At 59.3% G+C, this 22,039-nt stretch overlaps 1 protein-coding gene and 1 long non-coding RNA gene across 2 annotated transcripts in view; both read right to left on the reverse strand.

Moving 5' to 3' along the window:
• The window catches only part of Phactr3 (phosphatase and actin regulator 3), a 214,529-nt gene extending 197,175 nt beyond the window's left edge, over positions 1-17,354 (reverse strand). Inside the window, exon 1 of the mRNA XM_004840977.2 lies at positions 17,202-17,354. Within this exon, the coding sequence (XP_004841034.1) occupies positions 17,202-17,310 (109 nt within the window). The 5' untranslated portion in view covers positions 17,311-17,354. The remainder of the gene's footprint in view (positions 1-17,201) is intronic.
• Positions 1,225-17,084, reverse strand: LOC147822159 (uncharacterized). The gene is made up of 2 exons (XR_015445958.1): positions 2,589-17,084; positions 1,225-2,466 (listed from the first exon to the last, which is right to left on the reverse strand). It is a non-coding gene; the product is annotated as an uncharacterized LOC147822159 (long non-coding RNA).
• Positions 17,355-22,039: the final 4,685 nt, after the last annotated feature.

The following is a 22,039-nucleotide window of genomic DNA, read 5'->3' on the forward strand; positions in this document are numbered from 1 at the left end:
ACTAATTAGTCAATAAAGGAGAGATGACCGAGAACCAGGAAGCAGATTTTTGGAGACAGGGATGGGGCTCATGGGAAAGGAAAGAAAGTGAAGAAGTGGATAACGCGACTGAAAATAACCAAGATATGTCAAGCGCGTGTGCAACTTCCCAAAGCAAACCCCAGCACCCCAGAACATCAACATGCACTAATAATTCTATTATGAAATATATATGTACTAGTAATTATATTTAGTAATATACCAAATAGTATGTATAAGTGTAAATACACACACGTGCAAAGTTATTATGATTATGTGTATTGTATATATCACATAATTATACCTGTAATGATATATGCAAAATATATGTAACATACATAATGTTTCATATGCAGAATATATAATATTACATATGCAAAATAGTAATATGCAAGCTACCATCTGTGAAGGCTGGGCAGGGAGGCAACTCTTCATTGTATTACTCTTTGGCTTTGAGGTGGCCCATAACAAAAGCCTAACTTTTACAAGCTTTCCCAACCCGCCCACTGGCACGAGGAAGGGTCATGTAGTCCAGGACCCCATGCTCCACAAAGTCTACAGAACCCTAAGGGGCTCTCGTGGGTGCCTGCAGATTCGAGGCTGCGAAGGGTGACGGGGGCGACTGCTAATGGGAAAAGGTTTCTTTGGGGGAGGTGCAAGAAATGTTTGAAATATTCTAAACCAAGACCGGGGATCACTTCACAATTCTGTGACTATAACCACTGATTTTTATACTTTAAATGGGTGATAAGCTTTATGATATGGAAATTATTTCAATAAATCTTTTTTAACAGAACTGCCCAAGAGACCCAGGCTGAGTTTCAGAGCCGTAGATGCCTGGGTGCTGAGCATAAGTGCCCTGAACCCATCTGGCTCCACAGGCCGGGAATCGGACGCACGGAGCGGCTGAGGGCTCCTGCCCTGCCCTGCGGCTCCCGCATCAGAAAGCCCAGAGCTGTTCAGCGTCAGGGCGGCCCTGGTGGACCCACCACGGCAGCCTTCAAGAACCGCGAAGAGCCAGGCAGTGTCGTTTCTGTCTTTCAGGAAACACAATGTGCCCAAAGGGAAAGTCCTAATCCTGGGGAAGCCAGGGAGGGTGTCACTGCGAAGGTGACACTGGGCTTCCGGACCACAAGCACACGCTCAAGCACGCATACGCGGGGAGTGGGGGGAAAGGAGCAGCGGAAGGAGCAGTCCCACCCACACTTGCCTCCAAAGTTGACTTTTATTCTCACACAAAGTACAGGTTCAGACACATCCACCCTTCCACCAGTCGCTTCCTGAGCCTCTATTTTGTGCCACATGTACTTAATCACGTCTGCTGTGAGGGGGTTTACAGGGAACAGCACCGGCCACAGAAGAGGACTGGGCTTCGCTGGCGGAGCTGACTCTGGCAGAGAAGACAGAATTCACTAATCGGCGATGGATCGATTGATCGATTCCAAATGGGCTCAGAACACAGGCCGCCTCACCTGCGAGGGGAAAGCCATTCTGGAAATGGGAGGCGAGTGGGAACCGAGCAGAGAAGTACGGAAGAACAGCGCTCCCTCAGGCCAGGGGAGGGCGTGGGCAAAGCCGGGAAGTGGGCAGCCAGCAGCTCTGCCGCCCCTGCCGAGAGGCCCGCAGGAGCTGTGGCCACAGAGGGGCAGGACCCGACGAGCAGCGCGCTGGGGTCCCCGGATGAGGCTTTGGTCCCGGGGTGCTGAGGAGCTCCGGAGGCTCTGGGAGGGGCCGTGGAGCCAGATGGAAGCGGGGAGGCGGGTTGGGGGCCAGCACCCTTTCAGGTGTGCAGGGCAGTGGCCTGGGCGGGCTGGGGAGGCAGAGACAGGAGGACGCTGCGGCAGCGTCCCAGGCTTGCGATGGACGGGCTGTGGGGTGAGAGTGGATCCCGGGCCTGATTCCCCACCCGGGACGAGCGGGGCCAGAGCGGGACCGGGGCTGGCGGAGAACCCCGCTCGCCCGGCACACTGGTGCCCTGCAGCCCCGCACGGCCCGGCCCGGCTGGGACGCGGTGTCCGCCTGCAGCGCTCTCGCCAGGGCCCTTCTCCCTCCAGGCCCGGAGCGCTGAGCCCCGGCAGCCGCCGCAGGACGGGTCTGGGCCGGAGACCTCCGGGTCAACTTCCGGCTCAACTTCCGGCTCAACTTCCGGTTCGTTCAAGCGCAGAGCCGCGGCCCGCAGCGACCGGCCCTGCTCCGCGGGACCCGTGGTCACCTTGCCGAAGGCCTCGGCAGCGTGCTTTCTCCCCCAGGGCCCAGCGATTCCTCTGCACCCTTCCTGTATGAAAGTCTCTGAGCCAGCAAACTTCAGAGGTTCTCCGCCTGGACTCTGAGGGAACCAGAGCGGGAGAGGCTGGGTGGGAGCCGAGTCTCTGCCTCCGGGCGGGCGGCCGCGCCCTCTGCCGGCAGAAGACGGAAACTGCACTCAAAGTGTCCGCGATGGAGCCGACCCTGGGGGCGAGAAGAGCATCCGCAGCCGAGGGGCGAGGTGCGGGGCACGCTGGGGCTCCCAGAGTGGCCTCTGCTGGCCACGCACCCTCCCAGCCTGGTGGTGCCTGCGGGGAGAGACCCACCTGGGGGTCGGGGCTCCAGCGAGGCGCAGGCCGGGAAGCCCTCCACACGCTAGCGTGCTTGGGAGCAGACCCCCTGCCCTGTGTGCGTCCCTCGGGTGCCCCAGCACAGCCGGCTAACGGAGGGGACGTCTAGCCGGGCAGTGGCGGAAGACAGAAGACTGCGCTGAGCAGCAGGGCCGGGGCAGGGATCCCACTGGAAACACGGAATCGGCCCCAGCGTCCCTGTGCATTCGCCATGCACCTCTCTGTGCCTGTCACCCCGAAGCTGTGGCTCTCCGGCGACCTTGTCTTCTACTCAGGCCGCTCCTATGCAGGAAAGGGAGGCGGGCAGCCTTCGGGGCCCTGCAAAGACAGCTGAAGAGAGGTGCAGTGTCCCTGGCGGACACGCACCTGGACCGGGCTAGCTCCTGCCTCCTGCCCCGAGCGTCTCCTGGGTCTGGAGCAGCCGACGCCCAAGGCTCCCACGGTGCCACCCGGAGGGAGGAGGCAGACGCGAAAGGCACAGACGCCGAGGCGGCGCTGTGAGCGGGGCCTCACCCACCGGACACCCAGCTCCTCCACGGGGAGCAGACAGCGTCTCAGATCTTATGACCCTAACGCTCCCGAGGCTGCTACTCACCAAACAGGGCGGCTGAGAACAGGAGCCGCGAAGTGCTCCGGTGCCTGTCCCAGGCCTCGGACCTGCGGAGCCCAGGCACCTCGCCGTCCTGTCCAAGACCTGAGCTCCAGACTCGGGGCTTCCAGCGCACCTGCCTTCCTCAGCGGACTCGGCATCAGCCTGCATGGCTCAGTGCCCTGCGAGCCCCTGATCTGATGAGGAAGCGGAGGAGGAGGAGGCGGCGGCCGGATTTTGCAGAGCCCTACAGTTTACCGAGGACTTTGGTGCCTCGATAACAGTGCTGAGTTAGGAATCATTATCTTTCTTGTACACAGGGTGGAGCTGAGGCCCAGCAAGAGCTCCTGACTTCCTAATGGTGCCATGTCTAAGGGGACAGGAACAGCAGAGCCGCATCCCAGGTGCCCGCCTATCCCTGGGGCCTCCCCACCTCACTAACACCCACCAGCAGCCCTGGCTCTAAACACAGTTACTCATTCAACAAATGCGTGGAACGCTGACTGCACCAGGCCCTGCTCAGCTTGCCTTAGGGCACAGGAGTGTGAAGAACCAAGGTGTGTCCAACGCCACGGGTGCAAAGATTCAGGGAGCTGGTAGGGTGTCCTGGTGGGACTGGGGTGAGTCAGGGGGCTTCTGGGGAGGGGACAGCCATTTCCTCCTGCCTGTGGCAGTGCCGCTGAGGACCTGCCACATGCCAGGGAGCACAAATCTGTGAACAAAAAGCGGCCAACATAGCCAGGCATGGTGGCACACGCCTGTAATCTCAGCCCTCTGCAAGGCTGAGGCCAGAGGATTGCAAGTTTGACCCAGCCTGTGACCCATTATCAAGATAAATTTTTAAAAGGTGGGGGGCGAAGTTCTGTGCAAAAGGCCTGAGTTCTGTCCCCAGTACTGGAAATAAAAAGCTACAAATGCTACCACCTCCTGCCCCTTTGAGGGGCAAGCAGGACTGCTGGCCACACACATTGAGTGTGGTGTCCACAGGTGCACACAGCAGCTTGGCCTTTCCAAGGCCACAGTCTCTGAAGTTTTTAACAATGAGCGTGAGCAGGTGAAAGCGGCTGAATCCCAGCACATGCCCACACAGTGGGACCCACACAACGGCCAGGGCCCCAACACAGGCGCGGGGGTTCAGGGAGAGCAGGCTGCATCTGCAGGAGAGCAAAGCAGGCAGCACCTATGGACAGGGAGGGGATGTGGCCCGACAGGCAGCCCTGGGCCTGACCCCGTGACAGGCCGGGGACCTGCTCCAGGCCCACCTTGGCCACAGCAGAAGGAAGGAGTCACTTCAGTCTCCTTGGCCTCCAGGTCCCCATCCATACCAGAAAATCTCCAGCAAGAGGAGACGGGCCGGGAGTCGGCAGCTGGGGGAAATGAGCAGAGAGCCCTGTGGGGCGTGGTGGGTGACCTGGGGACAGGACCCACAACACGGCCAGGACAGAGCTGAGGACAGCCTGAGGGCAGGAGGACCCCGATCACGTCCCCGACAGAGGTACCTTCACTCTGTGTACGGCTGTGTCTAGCTGTCCCCCGGAAGCCTCACGTGCTCTTAGGTGGGGCCTTCTCAGAGGTGGCTGGGTCTAGAGTGGGACTGATTCCTGGTGCAGTGCTAGATGCAGCGCACCAGGATTAGGGGTGTGAGTGCTGCCCGCCCCAAGTGGTCTGCATAAGATGAAAAGGGCCGGGAAAGGCTGCTAAGGTCCCTTGTTGCTTTGCTACCTGTGAGTGCCACATTCTGTTTCTCCTCGGAGATGTCTGCCATCCACCCTGCCTTGGAGCCAGCTGACTATGGACTAAGTCTCCACGAACTGTGAGCCAGATAACTTTCCCTTCTTTACCTTTGGGTGTGGGGTATTTTGAGAAAAGTAACTGAGACACTCTGTGGAAATTCATCCAGACGTGAGCTTACAGTGTGCATTTTACCACAGGTAACTTTTAAGAGGATAATTCATGTTTAAATAATACCTTTGTCATCCAAACACTCTCTCCTTCCCCCGATTCAGTGTGCACGTTTTAATACGTTTACTGGATTTATATACTACAGAGGCGACAGAGCCGCACTTATTGGCTTAGCACTACACAGATTTATGTCGCCACACTCCATCACGGAAAAGGCAGGCTAAGTATTTTACAGAATAGCATTCAAACACAGCGTCAAGTGGATCAATAAATTACAGAAAATCCATACCACTAGGTTTATAGGTGGTGCTTTAAAAATAGATCATCAGTTCTATAGCCATGAAGATGAAAATTCCAGGAATCAACTTGGAACGACCCACATACAGTGGCCACCCCGAGTCCTCACACGGGCTCTGCTCTCACCCTAACACTCACGTGCCCCCGACCCTGGGCATCCTCTGGGCTTTGCACTTGGGCAGAGCAACTGGGCAGGCAGTGTCCAGCCTCCATTCAGTGTACAGAACTAGGAAGTGAGCAAGGGATTCCTGGCCCACAGGGGAACGGGACTCACTGTGTTCAGAAACTGCCCCAGCAGCCTAGCGGATGGGGATGTGACTGGGATCGTTCCTAGCATCTCATGGTGCAGCTCCGGAGTTGGCAGCCTTTCTGCTTCTTTCCAGTTGCGACTTGGGAGGAGTCTGTGCATACTGCAGCACCCAGGGAGCCTGAAGATTTGGGGGAACAGCCCTGGGGGATGCAAGCACCAGGGAGGGCATGCGTGGAGATAAGAGTGGGTGGGCTGTACTCCCGCGGGATCTCCAAATGCACAGCCAAGAGAAGCAACTCCTTCATCGGGAAAGGCAAGGGGACCCACTGCCACAGGTGTCCTGGGCCTAAGGAATGTCCTGCCTTAGGTTTTATAGCTCAATTCACTACCTTGTTGATTCGTTTGTCCACTTATTCAGAGTACTCATGGATGCACCCAGCGTGGAGGGGCGGGGTTCGGAGCATCCTGACAGAAGCAGGAGACCTGGAGAGCACTGGGCGGTGACAGCAGCTAAGAAAGGGCAGACAGGAAGTGCTGGGGTGGGTCACGGGGGAGGGTGGATGGGCCTAGAGGTCAAAGCACCTCCTAAACCTTCCCAGGGAAAGCAGTTTCATCTCTGAGGAATGACAAACCCAGGAGAGACTGCAGCCAGGAAGTGACAGTGGATGTCCGTTCTCTCTCCAAAGGTCACCGGGGCTGGAGGGGGGCAAAGAGGTGCCCAGAAGATGAGGAGACAGAGAGGAGAGGACGGGGCAGCCTGGACCTAGATGGGGCGGGGAGGGTGGGACGACACAGCACTGGGAGAAACAGATCCGTCCACCGGAACTATATTCATCCCGCTCTTCCTTCACAGGCACCCCACAGCTACAGCTGTAATAAAAGGGAAAATCCTATGCACAATTACTACACAATTCAGATAATCACCCACTGGTTTATGTGCTCTGCAAGTCAGAGGCATATGTTTTAGTGTCAGGGTTCCTGGGGGTAGGAATTAGGGCTGTAATCCACTTTCCCACAGTATGGAAGGCAGAATTCCAAAGCCCCCCCCGCCCCGTTTCCCCGGGCTTCCAGGTCAACACTAATCTAGGCACAGCTGGGACAACCTCCTCGAAAGAAATTAGGCTGATACCATGTGACATTAAGACAGGGAGATTATCAGATTATCCACTGAGCTCGGTGCCATCACAGGAGCCCTCAGAAGGCAGAGGGGAAGGAGGAGGGGCAGAGATGGGGGGGATTCAAAGTATAAGAAGGACCAGCCCTGAAGGCAGGGACAGCAGGGGCTGCAGCAGCCTCCGGAGCCCAGCTGAGTGGGACCCAGCCATCAGCCTGTGGGGAAACTGGGACCTCAATCCTACCGACACAGGAGAGGCCTCCGGACACCACGACGGGGGCAGGCGGCGATTCCCTGCACGAGTCCCTCCAGGAGCCCCAGGCGGGGCGGGACCAGCTGAGCCCCTGGACTGGGGACAGTGTGTGATGTCAGTGGCTCTTGCTCCAGGCAGCCGAGTTCACAGTCGTGTTCTGCAGCAATGGAAGGCTATGCACCCTCCTCTGGCCTACGCTTCCTGCCCGCTCTCCAGATGGGGAAAGTAAGGCTCAGACGGGAGAAGATCACAAGCAAACCAGAGCACGCTCTGCATGGCCCACACTGCCTGACCCGAAGGTCCTTGCTGTAGTCAGGGTTTGCAAGGGAAAAGATTTAATACAGGACACATAATTTATAGAAATATTTTGTAATAGTCACCCAAAAAGTCATATGCAGAGGAGCAAAGGATCCAGCCAAGGGCCTGGATCCCACAGCAGTGTCCCCCACAAGTCCAGCTGAAGCCCCAGAGTCCAAGGCAATATCCTCCAGGAGTCCAGCCAGAGGCCTGAAGCCCACAGCAATGTCTCAGGCTTGTCCGTATCGAGGATCTGCACCAGGAAGGCCCAGAGGCCAGCGGCGGAAGCCAGACAACCTTCGCTGGCAGGGTGAAGGGTCTGCCCCACCAGGCTGAGGGATCCGCACTGGAGCCACATGAAGTGAATATCAGGGCTCCCCTGACGAGAACAACAGCCATTCCCAGCTACAGCGAGGCCCCGAGCTCCTCAGATGAGAGCAGCCACGTTCGCATCAGGAAAACCAGCTGCCCAAGCTTCTAGACAATCAACAGCCCCGGATCTTCCCCTCCAGTCCTCCTTTTATGCCATTGGCAACAGTCCTCAGGTAAGCCTTCCACACCTGCCCACCTGCTTCACCTCAGCTGGGTGCTCCAAGTTGCCATTAGTCTATCTGCCACAGTCTTCCTACTTCTCCACACCCACTCCTGCTGCCCAGCTTTGAGGGTGCTGAGGAGAAGGCCAAGTTCATGCCCAGTGTCCACCGAGGCTCGGAGGAAAACAGGAGAGAGCCACCCTGGCATCCCCCAAGGGCATGGCTCCCATCTGTTCCTGGGTGGGGCTCCTTTCTGCCACCAGCCTGCTTGCTTTCAGGGCAGGCTCCAAGGAACAGCCAGAACTGGGGCATCTTTCAAGGCCCCCTGAATTAGGCACCAAGGAGACCTCACAACGGGCTGCTGTCAGACACTTCTCAGAACAGAAGGCAGAGAACAGCGATTGTGATTTATGAGAGGCGGGACAGTAAGATGGCTAGGAATCCAGAATCTGCCCAGGTTCAAAGTCAGCTCCCTACCTGTGACCTTGTGCAAGTTGCCCAAGCCCTTGAAACCTCAGTTTTCCACATCCCGTCACTGGGCTCACGCCAGGGTGAGGCTCCCCTCCCCGGAGAGGTGCAGGTGAGCGGGCAGGGGAGAGGACAGCGTGGGCCCTCAGCTGGCGCTGGCGGTGGCGTCACCACTGACCCCTACAGGCTCTTCCCCAGCCCTGCCCCTGGGGACTCACATGCACGTTCACCTGGACCTCCATACTCCAAGGCAGAGACCATGTTAGTCCCTAAATAAGGGGTTATCCTCTCAATTTTTATTACCCTAATGTTTAGCCAAGTGGTAGAAAATTGGAGCTAATTTATCATGACTTCCTGCGAATTATAGGGAAAAGCACAGACAGCCGAGCCATTAAAATAAAAACAAATGGAAATATGCAGCAGCCTCAAATGTACCAGCGCCCTCATTACTGAGTTAGGAGGGTTGGGGTGGTTAAGGACCCTTAGTCACGTCACGGAGGCGAGGCGGGGACTGCTCAGGTAACACTGCTGCTCCAGGGGCTGCGAAGGCGGCCAGCACTGGCCTCTTAGGGGTGGGAAAGAGGGGACCACCCCTGCACCTCCTCCCCTTCCCTCCCCAAACCCAGCTGCCGCAGCTCTTGGTCCCGACCCAGACCCAGAATTCGTAGGGAAACACGACAGCCAGCTCTGCAGGAGGAATGTAGTCACCACGTAGTGCAAACACGCACCAATGAAAACGAAAGCTGAAACTAAATAAAGCACAACAAACTGCAGAGAAAAGAAAAGTGAGCGAGCAAGTCGCTGCTCCACCAGGCCCTTGGTGAGAGGACAGGCCGTTCACAAGAGCGAGCAGGATGACCACTGTGCCGGGCCACAGCCGCCCTCGACTCTGGGGTTCCCACAGGACTCAGAGGCAGCCGCGCTTCTGGCTGCGATGCGCAACCAGCCAAGGGAAGGGAGTGGGGGCCGAGCCCCGGAGCCCCGAGCCAGGAGGAGGCCACGCGGTGGATCACACTGGAGGTGCTTCCCCCCGCCCTCCGGCGAAGAGCTGTGACCACCAGCGGCCGGTGTGAACCGGAGCTGCCTGCCAGGAGCTGGTTAGAGCTTCAGCACCCAGGTCTTTCAGGGACGGCGAGCCACCTCTGCGTGGCACACCCAATGCCATGCTCTGGCGGAGAGCAGTGCCCTGCAGAAACCCTCTGGTCTGTGGCCAGAGTAGGGGCAGGAGGCCCCCAGGAGGGAGCAGCAGGAACCCTGTGAAACCCAGGACGTCAGATGCCAGCTAAGGGGCACCCTGGCCTGCGACGACGTTAGGAGCAGAGCCTCAGACCTGCTTGCTGAACTCGGGGGCTGATGTGGGACGGGGCAGCGAGGGGATAGACGACTTAGACACGTGGTGCTCTGGGTTAAATCCGGAACGTCCCACAAAAGCCTGTGGGTCCAGAGGGGGGTCTCGGAGAGATGACTGGCTCTGGGGTGCGGTACCCCTCAGAGTTTGAAGGCACTGCCGTTAGGAGGCGGGTCTGGTCAGAAGAGGTGGCACTGGGGGCGTGGCCGGGGAGGGTGCATCTCCCTCCGGGCTCCTCCTTCTCTACTTCCCGGCTGTCAGGTTGTGAGCAGCTTCGCTCCACCCAAACACTCCCTTGTGCCCTTTCCCCTGGAGCCGGCTGACCACGGACCGAAAGCAGCGGAACGACCCTCCCCTCCCTGAGGTGGCAGGTGCTGGGTATTCTGTCCCAGGGATGAGACATGACAAGATGGTATTTTCCCAACACGGCCACATTTCATCTCTTGTGGCGCATGCTCGTCTCGCCAGGTAACTGCCACCCTCCCATGGACAGTAACCGATCCCCAAATCAGGGCGGGCTGATTCCACGGCTGAAGTAAGATGGTGACTTCCAAGTCCAGGTGGAAAACAGTAACAGAACCTGGGTCTGTTTCTCCCAGGACGCCCCCTGTCAGGGCCCCAGCAGCACTGTCAGGAGCCTCAGTGAGCTCCCAGCTCTTACAGCGGAAATAGTCACCCCAAAACGCATTCGTGGAAGCCCGGGTCCCCATAACTCAGAACGTGACCTTTCTTGGAGGCAGGCGGGCCTTGAATGGGGAGGCAGTTAGCTGCGGAGCTCTCTGTGGAGGGCTGCTTTGCCTGCACAGCGCCTCGGCAGACAGGACCCCCAGGGGTGCCACGAAGGCTGAGACCCAAAGACCCCAAGGAAGTAAGTGCTCCCCACGCCCCACTGGTTACTCATGGAGGTCTGGGGCGTCAGCGGGGGATACTACTAGCAGCCAGCCTGGGCTAGTTTTGCATGGTGACAAACACCCCAGAAGCCTTCGAGGCTGACAAGACTGTGAGTTCCTCTCCCACTCAGAGCTGATTTGATCAGTCTCCAGCCAGACTCAGGCTGCAGGACTGCTCCTCTCTGGAGCACGCCAGGTCTTGGGCCACAGCCACCCTGTGCCGGAGCAGGGCACGCCCCCCCCCCCGAGCGCCTCGTATTGGCTGGCTCTGGGCACCTCGCCGGGCCCAGCTGTAGAGGTGTGAGCATGCGCTCTCTTTCCACACGGTAGACATTTCTGAACAAGAATGCAATCTCCTAATGTATCCCACAAAGCCATGAGATAATCAGAAGACCCAGAGAGCAGCTACTCAGTCTTCAGCATGCATCGAAAAGTCAGACTTCTGTGGCTCTGAGGTGGGAAGAAGGGGCCGCAACTGCTTCTGTGCTTGCAGCTTCTGCCCCAACCCTCTGCCTGACCTGGAGACTTGGGCCCAGAATGGTACAGCTCAGGTGAAGACAGCAGAGCCTCCGACTCACAGGAAGGATGCCAAGTGGCATACCACACCCCGTCTCCGCCCTGGCTGCAGCCTTGGTTGGTTCCTGGCCTGGAAGCCCTCACTGTGCCTTGGTGGACAGGCACTCACACCCAGCCTGACTGCCTCAGACCTGACCACACCGCTGCTGGCCGACCTACAGAAGCAGGGCGCCCTCGCAGCTCCCCCTTGCAGTTCCTGAACCTGATGCTGGGGTGGCAGGGAAGAACCAAAGGTACTGCGCAAGGGGCCCAGGAAATCCACCAGGGGTCATGACAAAGCCTCGGAGCGTAGGAGCAGGGTGAGCTCCTAGGAGAGGGTGGCCCGGAGTGGGGCAGCGCTGCTCAGGATCGCATAGCCAGGCCCTGCAGAGGACCCCACGAGCAGGGTGCAGGCCAGGACTGAGGGGCTGGGAGTCCGGGGCCTCCCGGGAGAGCAGGGGCTGTGCTGGCCAGCAAACTGCATGGAGAGAGTGACACAGCTGTGTGCACACACACACTCAGGTGCTCACACGTGCACGGACATCACCGAGGCTGTGTGTTCCCCATATTGAGCTGATAATGTTAAGGAGAAGAGGAGACTTCACATAAAAACCCTGTTCTTTCTCCAGCTTCTCTCCAGCTGACCTCACCTTTTCCTGGGGCAGCCGCAGCACACGTCCTGCTGCCCCAGTCACACAATGCTGCGCCCAGCATCGGCGTGGCTACCTACTTGCAGCACTGCCTCTGCCCTGGGAAATGCTAGGGACCGAAACACCTTAGGAGGTCAGGCTGGAGCCCATGCTGGGCCCCGTGGGCATCACACAGGCCGCGTCTCTCCCGAAGATGGTAAATGAGCGACACCAGCATCTTCCCAGGCGCTCAGGCCATGGGGTCACCTGTGTCTAAATGGCCAGGGCCACAGGCAGGTCTGCAGCCAGCAGGAGGTAGCCAGGCCTGCTGCCCCCTGGACACTATCCACAGCCAGCCAGCCCCTGGGCTGGTGAGGACAAATCCGATGTGCGTGGTGTGCGAACCTTGGCAGGAATCCCCAATGTGGAGGGTGGCCCTCAAGAAGCCAGTGTGGGCAGGGCCAGGGCAGCGCCTCGGGCACGAGGTGGTCTCCCTGCTGGGCCTGGCCTTGAGAGCATCCAGGACTCAGGAGAAGCGGCCAGTTACCGCTCTCAGGAACAAACACCCAAATGTCCATCTAGCAATGGAACCATAAACATCATCAAATCAGAAAATGAATGCTTGCCACAGCCCTGCTTTGATTGTGCTGGAAAACAGGGGGTCCACCCCACGTGAAGGGGAGAGAGCAGGCCACAGGCCCCCCAGCCCTCTCTCCTGCCTGTGCTCACACCAGACCAAGAGTGCCTGCCCACCACTGTGAGCAGTTCTCTGGGCCAAACATGCGACTCAGGAATTTATTAAACAGCCAGATGTTCCCTCGTTCCGTTCACAGGAGGAAGTTACAGTGGACAAGAAAAATAAGTGCTAAGAACTAATCTATGCAGGCATCAATAGGAAACCCAGTTGGACACACTTCTGACCAACTGCCCTGGCCTGAGAGGTTCTTAGGACTCAGGGCTGAAACAGAACCGTACCGGGTAAACCGAGAGATGCCGTTTACTCTAAACTGGAGGCAGAAAATATTTGTTAAAGAAGACGTAGAAAGACATAAAGTAAATTTTACCACGTGAAGCTAAAACTGCTAATCAACCAAAGACACTACAAAGGAAGTTAAAAAACAAGCCACAGAAAGCAAAATACCTGCACAGACAGGGGATTCGCATCCAGAACACAGAAACAGCTCTTACAAAACCAATTAGTAAAAGACTAACAGCCCCAGAGGGGAATGGGTTTGAATAAGGGTAGAGGCAACTCACAGAAAGTGGAATCCAAATGGCAGATTAACATAAGAAAAACTCAAGCAATCAAGGGAATACAAATTAAACCAATGAAATCCTACTTCTCTTCTTGGAGACTGGCAAAATTTTAGAATCTGAACATCTCAAGGGCTGGTGGGAGGAGTCCCACAGACATTAGGCAGCTGTGGGAAGTGGCTGGGTGCCATCCCTTAGCTTTGAAATGCGCTCAGCCTGGGTCCTGAAGCCGCACTTCCTGATGTGCCCAGTGGTGCAGAGAACAGTAGTCAGAGGAGCACTCTGGCATCGAAGGAGAAAGGCGGAGCGCGGGGAATGTTCCACAGCAATCAGACAGAATCTATTAACCCAGATAAATCTCCAAGTCACTGCTGAGGGCAACAATGGGTTTCGGGACAAGATGTGCCATCTGAGGCCATCTCTTTATGACACAGGAAGCAACTGCCCACCTTCCACCTCCACCCCACGCTCAGGACAAGGAAGAGGGACTGATCTCCATCAGCAGCTGCTGGGGGAACCGGGGAGGGAAGGGGTCAGAGGAGGGTGAGACTCATTTGTGATGTTTTTCTTTCTCACCTGGAGAAAGTGTGCATGACACACTAGTGTAATTATATGTGTGTGGATGCATTTGTCTGTATGTGTCTCTTCCCCTCCAAAATCCTACCACTGAACTGGAGAAGGCGTAATCCACTCATCCAACAGATACTTAGTGCCAGCTGCAGGCCAGAGGATCACTTTTTCTTTAAAGCAAAAATGGAGCCATCAATATAGTTGTCAGTCACAGTCACCAGCGGACGTCCTTCAGGGGGTGGGGTGACAGATCTGTATGCAGGAGACGAAAAGGGGCATAGGGAAGGTGACAGCCACCCCGAGGGCACTGGGTGGCAGGAGGTGCCCAGCCGTCCCAGGTGTGCCCTGAGCACCCAGCAGGGAGCCAGGAGGGACCTTGGGCCAGGTCCCACCTCCGGAGGGGCATCAGGCTGGGCCTTCTGCTTCCAACACACCTGGTCTCAGGTGAGAAGCGTGAGGCCTGCAGGTGAGGCCTCGACCCATGGCAGGTTCTGCAGATCAGATGAGCACAGGTGTGGGGTTCCAGCCCAGCTGGAAACCTACTGGAGTTGGGGTGTGTGGAGCCCACTTCCCCCTTCCGCTGACACTGTTCCCTGCTGGGCCTCTCAGGCTGGCCATGCAGGGGATGCTGGCTCCACCCCGCCTGTGAGCTGAGGCCTCAGCTGTCCAGCCCTCCCCACTCCCTGGCTGCGGTGACTGGCTGATGGGCCAGCTGTGTGGGCCCACCAGAGCCTGGGACAGGCCGGGAGATGCTAGCTGGAGCTCCGGACGTTCAGTTTCCCGAACTGACAAATGGCCCTTCCACTTCAGCAGGTCTAGCCTACTTCAGTCTCGCTCCCAGCAAAGCCTGCTAGTCCAGCTGGTTGTCATTAAAATTTCAAAAGGATTGTGCAGCCCCAGGCTCCATGTGGGTCTTCAGAGTCACTGCCTTGCCCAGCCCTTTGCTGTGCAGAGCTGGGGATGCCAGGCATTAAATTTCAAACTGCCTTCTGCAGCCCTAAAGCCACAACAGTTAATGCACATCAGCTGGGACAGGTCGCGATATCATCAATCACACCTTTCCCTTCAAAAAAAACATTTTTTAAAAAACTCATTTGGTATAGAAATAGGCCAGGACAAGTCAGCACTTCCTAATCAGCCTGAGAAGTCTGGAAAAAGGAGTGGGGGCTCAGCAGCTCTAACCACAGAACAGCAAGACCCCCGAAGCAACTCCAGGAAGCAGGCACACAAATCAAGGCAAATCCTCCTGGACAAATCCTCCTGCTTCCCAAGGAGAGCGGTCAAGAGGACCTTCTCGAGCTCTGGCTGTTGGCCTGCTCAGAGCTGCACCCTCGCAGCCTGGCCTGGCTGCCTCTGTGTTCCTGGCCCCTTGCTCCAAAGCCAAACCTGGTATTGGGCTCAGGTCCCTTCTGATGCAACACTGGACCCCAGAAACTGAGGTGCACCCTGATCTCAGACCCGCCCCGGCTATGCGCCAGGCCCAGCCCGGGGGCCTGGCTCCAACCCTCCAGACTGCGCACTGTCCTCAGCTCCGACTCACTCGGCCTCTGCCCACCCATGTGGCCTCTTCACACTTGCACGGCCCCTGGGACGCTGGCAGGCCTCTGCAGACCTCCACTTCCACCCCAGCCTCCCACAGCCCAGGCCCAGGCCCCCACAGGAGCCCTGGATGGGGCAGCCAGGCAGGGGGCCCCCGAAGTCCCCACCTTGAAGTCTCCCTCCGTCCTCTGAGCTCCAGACGCCCAAGAGCCTGTGCCACCGGGCAGCCACAGGGGTTTCTGTCCTTGGCCTGACACTGGCCAGCGGCCTCCACCTGCACAGAGACCACCCCAGTGGCTGCAGGGGGACCAGAGCCCCACCACCCCACAGCCCACTCACAGCTCCTCCACTCCCCCAGCTCGGATCTCAGCCTGTTCTGGCCCTGGTCGAACCAAGCTGAAGCCCTCAAGATGATCTCTGCTGACTTCCCATAGCTCCCCACTTCTTCCCATTCAGGTCTAAAGCCAGATCCCCCCTCTTCAAAGGCCCTTCCTAGCTAAAGCAGCCCCTCCTCAATCCCTCCCTCTGGACCCTCCTTTTCTTCCCAGTGTTTTCTGTGTTGACATTACATTCATTTGGATTTGTCCCTCTCATGTCTGTTCTCTTTGTGCCCCCACTGGAATAAAAGTTCCCGAGTCCCCCTTCCACTCTGTAGCTTCCCAGCAGGGGACTCTCGCTCCCAGTGGTGGACGTCATTGGCTGACCCACTGACTATGCGGCCGCTCTCGCCTTGGCAAAAGTGGGTCAGCAGTGACTGAGCCCTGCCACCCATCTGAGCCTCCACAGTGGCCACAGAGCTATTTAAAAACGCTGACCGATGGAAGGAGCACGTGGGCAGGTGGGGCGCTGCATAACCAAGCAGGTAGCCCTCACGCGGGAGGTGGGAGCGTGCCTGCCGGAGTCCAGCTGAGACGTGCCTCACACCCACTCAGCACCCCAGTGTTGCTGAGGAGGGGGACCCCGCCCCATGAACTCCTAGGGGTGCAGGCTGGGGGAGGAGGGAGCACGCCTTCCAGAGGGATTGCACCTCCCTCTGTTGCCACCTAGCTCAGCTCCCGGGCGGCTGGCACACAGTAGGCGCTCATTCTCCCTGTGTGTTGTGGGACGGGCAGCTCACTTGCTGCACTGACATGTGCAAGCAGGCACCACAGGGCACAGGGCACAGCAGGCTGTGGACAGCCGCCCACCCTCTCCCTCTCCACCTGTGAGTCCAGGTCTGGGCGCAGCAGGGTGTTCAGCAGAATCTGGATTCCACCCACTGGATGCTGGGGAACCCCCACCAGGCGTGACAACCAGAAAGCGGGGCAGAACTGCTTCCCACTGAGAGCACGGGAAGAACCCCAGATGGGTGTGAGCCAGCTTCCTGGCTGGCCTGATCCCAAATCCATCCGTGGGGCACTGGTTAAAAAGCACAGGTGCGGGAGATTCTGATCGCGGGGTGGGACCCCAGGGCTCCGGGCAGGAGACAGCGGCCTGACCCCCGCCCCGCGGCCCCAGCACCTGCTGCCCAGTGCCACCCCTCCGAGTACGGGCGTGGCTCTCCCGCCCTGGTCCCGCGAGCCCGTGGCGCGCTCCCCTCCGCACCTGTCCTGCACAGGTGGGGCTCTCACCACTTTCCGGTTTCCTGGGGAGGCTCCTCTGCGCCCACCTCTTCCACCCAGGCTGGAGGAGGGCCAGAGCCGACTGTCCGCCCTCCACACCCGGCCCCGTCTTCCCGGGAAGATCAGCCCTCGAGTGCCAAACCGTCCCTGGGCGGTGAAGTCGGCCTCCTTTCCCTGCTCCGGGTCCCGGCTGTGCCCCATAGCCGTCCCCATTTGTTGGATGCGGAAACTGAGGCACAGTGAGCGCAACGGCCGTGGCACCGGGTCCTGTGGCCAGCAGAGCCCAAACCGGAGCTGCCGACCCCAAAGCCCCTCTTCTGAGCACTGCGCGCCCTGCCCTTGATCCAGGACAGATCGCGCGACTCTGCCGCAGGAGAAAGCCAGAGAATGAGTCCCGGAGCGCAGGGCGAGCGCGGGCGCGGGCGCGGGCTCCGGCACAGCGGCGCCCCCAGCCCGGCCCGCGTCCGGCCGGGATCCGGGCCTCCCCGCGGCGCACTTACCTTGCGCCGAGCCTCGGGAGGCGGCGGCGGGGTCCCGGGCCCCGAAGGCTCGCAGCAGCGAGCGCAGCGGCGCTGGCCAGCGGGCGCGCCCCCCGCCCCGGCCGCGCATGGCGGAGGTGGCGGGCACCGGGGCTGCGTCCGCCCGGGCCACGGAGCCGCGCGGAGTCGCGCGGAGCCTGGGCTCGCGCGGCCAGAGCGGGGCGGGGCGGGGCCATCGCGGGGGCGGGGCCACCACGGGCCGCCCCTCGGCCGGCGGGAGGGCGGGGTGGCGGTGACCTTGGCCTCTGCAGACGCCGCTCCGACCCGGCCGGACCGCCGGGACCTCCGCGCTGCCGGACCTGGCGCGGGCGCCCCTGGGCTCACCCCCTCACCCCAGGAGGGGGGGACGCCGCGCCGGCCGAGGCAGCGGGAGCTGGGGCCCGTGCTCCTGTCCTCCTCCCCTTCCTCCCATCCGCTCTTTCAGGCGAACGCTACCGCGGCCCTCTGCTTCCTAAAGGCAGAAACGCGGGCTCCGAGATGAAGTGGTTCCGCAGCCAGCGCGGGGAGGCCCAAGGCGGCTTTCCAAGCCCGGCTGACGTCGCGGCGCTTCTACAGTTTGGCTGTCTGCCCAGCACACAAGTGTGCTCAGGCGAACTCCTACTTATCCCCCAAGACCCTGGCTTGGCATCCCTCCTTTCCACTGCCTTTCCTTCAGCCTCCCTCTTCTCTTCCTGCGCCTTTGGTTTTCCCTTTCCCAGGCCGCGGTCATGCCGAGAAAGTTACTTGCCCCAACCCACTGGGCCTGGGTTATACAGGACAGGCTTTGGCTTGGACCTCGGGGCATCTGTTCTGCAGCCTCCCCCAACCACGCTGCTGGTGACAGCATTTTCATGCACACGCGCGCACGCGCACACCAGCCCGGCTGTCCAGGGCAGAGAGGTGCTGCCCATCAGGGTGCGGCCACGCTGCGGACCCGCAGGCCAGCAGCGCCTTGTGGCCCCAGCCTCACAGGTCTTCGGCCCTCGGCAGAGCTCGCTGACGATGAAGGTCACAGTCACCTAGGAGGAAAGCAGCTGGGCTCTCAGAGTCAGTCGGTGAGAGCCTTCTGGAAACGCTGGAGGTGGGCCGCACACTGCGCAGGCGCCAAACCCCAGGGCGCTGTCCGCTTTGAGGGGTTTCTTAGGGGCTGCTGCTGCTGGGGCTCGCTGGATGAGTCCCGCCTCGAGCACCCCAGGCCCGAGGTTCAGGGCCCCGCACCGCAGGAAATGATAAACACAATAAAACGGTGAACTGATAAACTGCACAGGTTCCACTTCAGTACGTTATTTTTTTTAGAACAAAAGCAATCTTTATATTTTTAAATGCACTCCAGGTTACTGGGCTGCGATGAAGAGGATAGGATCTGGAGGAAGGATCGTCACCGTGTGCATGGGCGCACGCGTGTGTGGTCGCGCTCTGTGGCACACCGAGACTGTTTCCCCTCCAGAAAGCTAACAGCAGAGATCTCCACGTCCATTCCCAGGCCAGGAGAAATTCAGGGTAACCCTGCAGCAGTCAGGCGGATGAATTCTTTGAAGTCTTTGGTTTCCTTGTAAAAATCCAGGAGACCTTTGCACTCTCTCTGTGCACATAACAATCTCCTCCCCTGGACCAGGGACACTGGCCTCCGAGTCCCGGGTTGCCCGGGGCCTATGGAGGACAAGAGGCCCCAAGTGGGGGGGTACCCTCTTGGCCGGCTAGGCCCCACTTCCGGTTCTGTACTGGTTTCCCTCCTCCTTGCGTCGTCTTTGTGCTTCTGGGTCATCGTGAACGCTAAGGTCCCACCGCAGCGGAATTTTGAGTCACTGGTGGCTGCCCCACATCTCGGGGTCAAGGTCGACGTCCCCGGTGCCCACTGTGGGCCAGGTGCTGGGCAGGTGCTGGCAGTGTCGCTGTCTCGGACCCTCTCAGCCCGGCTGTTCAGCACCTTAGAGAGGCGGATGCGGTTCAAGTTCACCCAGAGGCCCCAAGACCGATTTTCAGAGCAGACTGCTCTGGTGAGTTTCGCCTCCGACCTCGGGATTCTCAGCTGCCTCTGGGTCGGATTTGGGGCGGGACACCTCCTGTTGGATGGACGACGCGGGTCAGCTCTGCCTGCGGGTACTGAGGGACGCGCGGGAACCCAGTCCTTCCTGGAATCTGCGCCTCGAAGTGGCCCGGGTGCCCTCCAGCGGCCACTAGGAGAGGTGCAGCGGAGCGTGCCTCGGGCTCCCTCTGGCATGGGGGGGCAAACAGCGAGATGCAGCTGCTGGACCCCTTTCAGCTCCTGAACGTCACCCAGTTTCTCACTCCAGTCCACAAGTGTCCACATTTCTTTCCCTCGGCCTCTGTGTCACTTCCCTCGGACTGTCCTTCCTGCCACTGAGCTGATCTTCCCGAGCCCAGACACACCTGTGTCGCTCTCCTTCCCCACACTTCCCACCCCGCCCGGTGCCCGAGGCCAGCACCCAGCACGGCGACCCTTCAGGAGCAAGAGGGAGAGAGGGAAGCAGGAAACAGGTGTAACCGGGACAACTCCAGGCAAGCAGGGCAGGGGGCCACCCTGCTGCAGGTGGGAAGGAGAAGGTTTGTTTCTCGAGCCCCTCTCCTGGAGGTCAAAGATCCACCCCCTCGGCACCGCAGGGCTCAGGGCATTTCCCGGGTTGTGCCGAGTCCCCACAGAGCTCCAGGTCACAGCCGAGGCCGAGACCGAGTCCTTGAGGCCGAGAGGCGCTGGGCGGGCCCATCCTTCCCCCACCGCTGGTGTCCTGGGACCGAGGTCGCCTCCCACTGTGGCTGCAGCCCCGCCCCCGCCTCCCTGTCCCGCGGCCGCATCTGCCGCGCAGACTCGGGTCTCAAGGAAGGCAGGGTGGCCACGAGCTGTCCCACAGGGTACCGAGGTGCCCGGTCCCTGTTTGCTGAGATCCTTGTGGATCTGGCGAAGAAGGGATCCAGAGAAGCAGGGTGATGTCCACATGAGACGCGGGAGGGACACAAAAGCTTGTGCGAGGGGCAGCTGTGGGGAGGGGCAGCAGAGAAGTGCAGGCGCTGCAGAGGTGCCCAGGCGCGGTCCCGGGGCTGGAACCCTGGCCGGTGCAGGGCCGGAGCCGCGGGGCTCAAACGCGGGCCCAGGCTAGGACACCCTGCACAGCCAGGAGACGGCGCCCTAACCCTGCTGCCAACAGGAGGCAGGAGCCGCTTCCCACCCGAGCCCGGCTCCGGCGCCTCTGCCCTGGGTCTCCGTCCTCCAGTCCGGCCTGGGACCGGTCATGCAGGACCCGGCCGGGCCCAGGCCTGAGGCAGACGGCTCCGCTGGGCCGGACGGTGAGCGGCAGCGGCCCTGGTGTTCCCCAGCCCCGGACTCCTTGTCCCGTACAGGACCACGGAGTACGCGATTCAGCCTTCGCAGGCCACGTGGTCTTTGGGCTTGGAGTGCAAAGGCAGCTTTTGCAGTGCAAACCGATTTGATCCACTGGCTGCACGAAGGTCTACGCCCCTCTGGGAATGTGCTGAGAGCCTACTGCCTACCAGCCCTGGGCTGTGATGCGGAATGGAAGCCAGGGTCCCTGAGGACGGCCGACACCAGCCCTCTCACTTTCAAGGAGGAAACTGCGGCCCTGAGGACCGCGGTCCTGTTCAGCAACTATTTTGCTTTTTCAGTGGTACCTGCGACGAATGCCACTGACTCGCGCCCTCTAGTGGCCGAAGGGCGTCACAGCGGGGTTCTCAGTTTCGGCAGCAATGCGGTTCCCACTCGGGCAGGGCAGGGCAGGGCAGGGCAGGGCAGGGCAGGGCACCTCGCGGATGCGGAGGGAGGGCAGCCGGCGTCCGGGTCTCGCCTGGCCTCGCCTCTCCTCAGCTCCCTCCACAGCGTCGGACACCTCGGACACCCAGCAGTCAGGTTGCCGGGCTGCAGCCCTGACGGACGCAGGCTCACTAGCTGGCACTGCCCGCGCTGGGCCCTGGGCCCACGGCTCCGCTGTCCTGACACCGACCCGTATCTCTGTTGCTCTGTCTCTGCCTCTTCTCCCTACGCTTTGTCCCATCTTGTGTCTCTGCCTTTGTCTCTCTGATTTCATCCCCTATTTCTCCACGTCTTGCTGTCCCTGTCTCTCTCTGATGTGTGAGGAGCTGGGCGGACAGCAGGAGGAAGCGCCTGCACCTCTCCGGGGTTCTCCATCCAGTCGCACCCCCGATGGCGGTCTCGCAGAGGCCAGCCCAGGCCCCAGCTCCCTAGGAGGGGACCTCGCAGACCTCACTCCCTGCTCTTCACTCACCCCACATCCTGCTGCCTCTGGAAGCTTCAGAAAAGCATGCGATCTTTTCACCAAACTATGCTGAGGACAGAGGCCGACTCCTGGCCCCCACGCAGCTCCTGGTTGGGGGCTGGGGACTGAATGGGGTACGATTCCTGCCTCATGCTCTAAAGTGTCTTGCTGGATCCAAAAGTTCAAGTGAGTCTTCCAGTTTGTTCTATCTCTGTTGGTTTTGATAAAATATACTTTTTAAAAAAGAAAGTGAGATGATGACTCTCATACACCCTGTAGTGGTTCCTTCTCCTCAGAGGATACATTCCAAGATCCCTAGGGGGTCCTAAAATCACAGATAGCACCGAACCCTTTATATATGACATTTTTTCCAATACTTACTCATAATAAAGCTAAATTATAAATTAGGCACAGTAAGAGATAACAGCAATAACTAATTGATAGTACAGAATCATTGACGTTTTAAGTAAAATGACAACTACTGAAGCATAAACTCTGGAATCCTAATGTCGGCTGATCTGTAACCCAGTTGGCTACTAAGTAACTAATGAGCAGGTGGCATATACAGTGTGG

Source organism: Heterocephalus glaber, unplaced genomic scaffold (genome assembly GCF_053883595.1).
Source record: "Heterocephalus glaber isolate CG9 unplaced genomic scaffold, H.glaber_assembly_v1.0 deba00001673, whole genome shotgun sequence".
NCBI lineage: Eukaryota > Metazoa > Chordata > Mammalia > Rodentia > Bathyergidae > Heterocephalus > Heterocephalus glaber.